Genomic DNA, 3,564 nt, shown 5'->3' with positions numbered 1-3,564 from the left:
GTGTGTGTGTGTGTGTGTGTGTGTGTGTGTGTGTGTGTGTGTGTGTGTGTGTGTGTGTGTGTGTGTGTGTGTATTAATTCTACATAGTACAAAATTTTTGTAGTTGTCACTTACATAATTGCTATCGTTGCTATCACTGTTCTTCTCCGAGTGCGTCCATAGTGGCATCGTCAGATTAAATTGACTTTTTGTTTTTAATGATTTGCTGCACTAATATCAAGATTGCGAGGTGCCGAATTTTTCACAAACATAATTAATGATAGTTATTTTTCAATCTGACCACTATTTTGTAAATTTTTATGAAACTCTGTATTTTTTATTCCGCGCGGAAGAAAACGTAATATTGTGATCAATGCGTATGTTTAAATTCGATTTATCTGTTACACTTTTCGTCGCTTCTCTCCCACACGCTCAGTATTACGGGCGGGCTTTGAAAAAATAGCTTGTAACCACCAGTCGTATTTTTGGATTATAATCTCAAAAAGGAAATGGAGAGTAGGAAAAAGAAGTATCAGGAGGAGCAAGATACGATAGGATATTTGACGAGGATCGCGTTAATGGGGTGTTAACAAACAAAAAGTCGTGTATGATAAACAGCTACCATTATAAAACTCAAATATACAATTAGATAATACACTTTAATATTTTACGCTTCATAAATTCGTTGTCGACGAACAAAATAAACTCTTTTTACTATTTGCACTGGAATTCTTCTACACTTTGAAATGCTTAATTGTCGATCTCGATGATGCTTGTCAAAGAAAATGTATCTCTTCGTACAATTACAAAAATAAAATATTGCGAACTATATTGATTTCTTATTAAATATTTGAAATTTCTTACATATAATTTTATTTTTTTTGAAATTATATATATATATATACACATAATTGAGTTAACGTTGAGACTAAAAAAGTTAACGCTATTGTGATGAATTTTTAACATAACCAAAAAAGATATACCAAAATCATTAATGTTTTTTAAGATTAAATTAAATTAAATTTTTATGTAAATGTAAACTGTTATATTGTCTAAATCAATTGAAATGTGAAAATTTAAAGCATTGAGGTTGAAAAGCATTGTTTATAAATGAATATCTAAGAGAACATCGTGGTAAAACTGAGAAATCCAATTTTTAACCGAAAGTCATATAAAAATATTAAAAAAAAACTTGATATTTTAATTCGCAACATAAAAAAATGAAAATAATGATATAAAAGAGGAAATCAAACCATGTTTTTTCCGTAAAAACTTTATGAGGATTACGTGTCTCTCGCATTATCTGCCGGAAACGAATGTGATATGGGAGGGAAAAAGGGAAGGGAAAAAGGAAAAAGGAGATGACAAATCTTCTTATTTTTTCTGTATTTAATAGGTAGAGAAGAAAAAATCACGGGATGATTTGGCATCGGCTGTACTTTCTTAAAATCGTACAGGAGATCAATGCTTAAACTTGGGTAACAAATTACAGCTAAATTATATATTTCTCTTCTTCCTTAAAGCTGGTCGCATTCTGATCACGGAATCGCAACCGCTCTTTTGCACTTTTCCTCTTCATGTTTTCGCAAGACCATGTTCGATTCGTGTTTGACAATTTCAAACAAAAACTCGTGAAACTTAATATGGAAATTTGAAGTCAATTCTCAATATCGCACGCATTTCAAGGACACTGCATCGAAATTGGCGCGATATCTGTCACAGAATTATTTTTAAATAGTGTTTATACAATTTTAGAATTTCATCACCGGGCAATCACGAGTACCGAATTTCCATGAACGAGCTCAAACATCCCCTTCCATTAGATCCAATGAATACGCGCGATATACTCTGTTTTATATCTTAGAATCTAATCAGCTCTAATCCCTATGAGAATAGCCTATATATAAACTTGTATGTATTTCTTAGCTTTCTCTCTCTCTCTCTCTCTTCTCTCTCTCTCTCTCTCTCTTTCTCTCTTTCCATAACGTGTTTGTGTAACGACATCGTTTAAACATTTTTCTACGAACGTTTCAGAAACAAACAATGAATATATTACATTAATTAATTTGGACACAAATCATATTACTCTTTATCTACAATCTAATTTTTATATTCTCCTTAGTATTACTTATTCTATATTCTAATACAGAAAATGATGTGACACATATTATAAAAAATAACGACGAGAGACATTCTCTTTTCTTTTCTCTCTTTCCCCATCAAGCAACCTTCGCATTTGACTTTCTATCTTATCCTTTCCCTCGTCTCATGTCCTTTCTTAATCGCTGTTATTATTCTCATCCTCGCGGTATTACAAAGCGATATGACAGACGAAGATATACGTGATGGAAAACGGCGTTATTTCCCGTTTTTTATTTTTCTTATTTTTTCTTTTTATTCGTTTATTTCGCCTGCGCTTATGGCGGATAAAACTATATGAATGGCACAGCCAACGCGGACCTCGCGCCTCCTGTCAGAGTCCCTACCCTCTTCTTTCCCCGTTATTCCACACGGTAATGCAGTTTCTCACTTCCGGTACTGTCTCCCGTTGCGTACAAACGAGGTGAAAAAAGGTGACATTCGAATAAGAAAGCTGAAGGATTTTTAGCTGCGTATCTGACCCGCGTTGCGAGCGATCTTCTCCGGCGGCTCTATCATGCTCTTTGTGGTACCGTTCAGGCTGCGCTTACGACTCTTCATATAGTCTGAAACAGACAACAAAGAAAACATATCTTTACATAACCGAGGTGACAGGTTTGTCGAAGAATAGATTAGAATCTAAAGGCATACTCGTTTCGAATAATATTTTAATTTCTAATTTCAAAGTCGACTCGCCAAAGAGTACAATGAAACATCATGTTTTGGAAAGAATAATTTTGTTAAAATATCAAAAAATTTATTTATATACAGATTTAAGGACAATAATGTTGAACAATCAAAATAATTATGTAGAATGTTAATGATAATGATGCAAAAAGTTTTACTATTCTATCAGTCAGTAAAAATTTAGCTATATACATCTGAAAATAAGTTATTTTTAAATCTGTATATAGTTAAACTTTTAATACTTTAACTATTTTTTAGATACTGAACATATTATAACAAATTTTTTCAATCGAAATACCAAATATTAAGAAATATAATGATAACAAGCAATTATATGTATTTTTATTAATTCTCCTTTACAATCTATTAATTATAGTCTTTATTTTATTAATCCTCCTTTACAATCTATCAATTATATGTATTTTTATTAATCCTCGCTTACACTCTCTATCTAGATCTTTTTTTGGCACAAGCGAAGCACACAAATTTCTTTCTCATTTTCTATTTTTAATGAACAAAAATTTTAAATTTAAGTTAAACATTATTCGATAATGTAATAGAAATGTTGTAGTAATTTTAAAATTTTCCACATTTTTTAAAAAACTTAAAATAATAAAAACTTGGATTGGACAAGAAAGATCCAAACGGCTAACGGAGAGTTAATAAAAAAAATTAGCATGTGCGTAAATTAAAAGAAAATTGAAGTATATCATGTAAAGGTTAAGAGAATTTTATAGAAAGCAATTATATATATATATA

The 3,564-nt window shown here is 31.1% G+C and overlaps 1 protein-coding gene across 1 annotated transcript in view; it reads right to left on the bottom strand.

Annotated features, from left to right (window-relative positions):
- Positions 1 to 2,583: 2,583 nt before the first annotated feature.
- Positions 2,584 to 3,564, bottom strand: part of LOC105617948 (cyclin-dependent kinase inhibitor 1B) — a 9,047-nt gene continuing 8,066 nt past the window's right edge. Inside the window, exon 2 of the mRNA XM_012199484.1 lies at positions 2,584 to 2,684. Coding sequence (XP_012054874.1) covers positions 2,584 to 2,684 — 101 coding nt within the window. The remainder of the gene's footprint in view (positions 2,685 to 3,564) is intronic.

This window comes from Atta cephalotes (genome assembly GCF_000143395.1).
Source record: "Atta cephalotes unplaced genomic scaffold scaffold00015, whole genome shotgun sequence".
Classification (NCBI taxonomy): Eukaryota; Metazoa; Arthropoda; class Insecta; order Hymenoptera; family Formicidae; genus Atta; species Atta cephalotes.
Note: the sequence above shows the minus strand (reverse complement) of the source record. Positions and strands in the feature narration are given on the sequence as shown.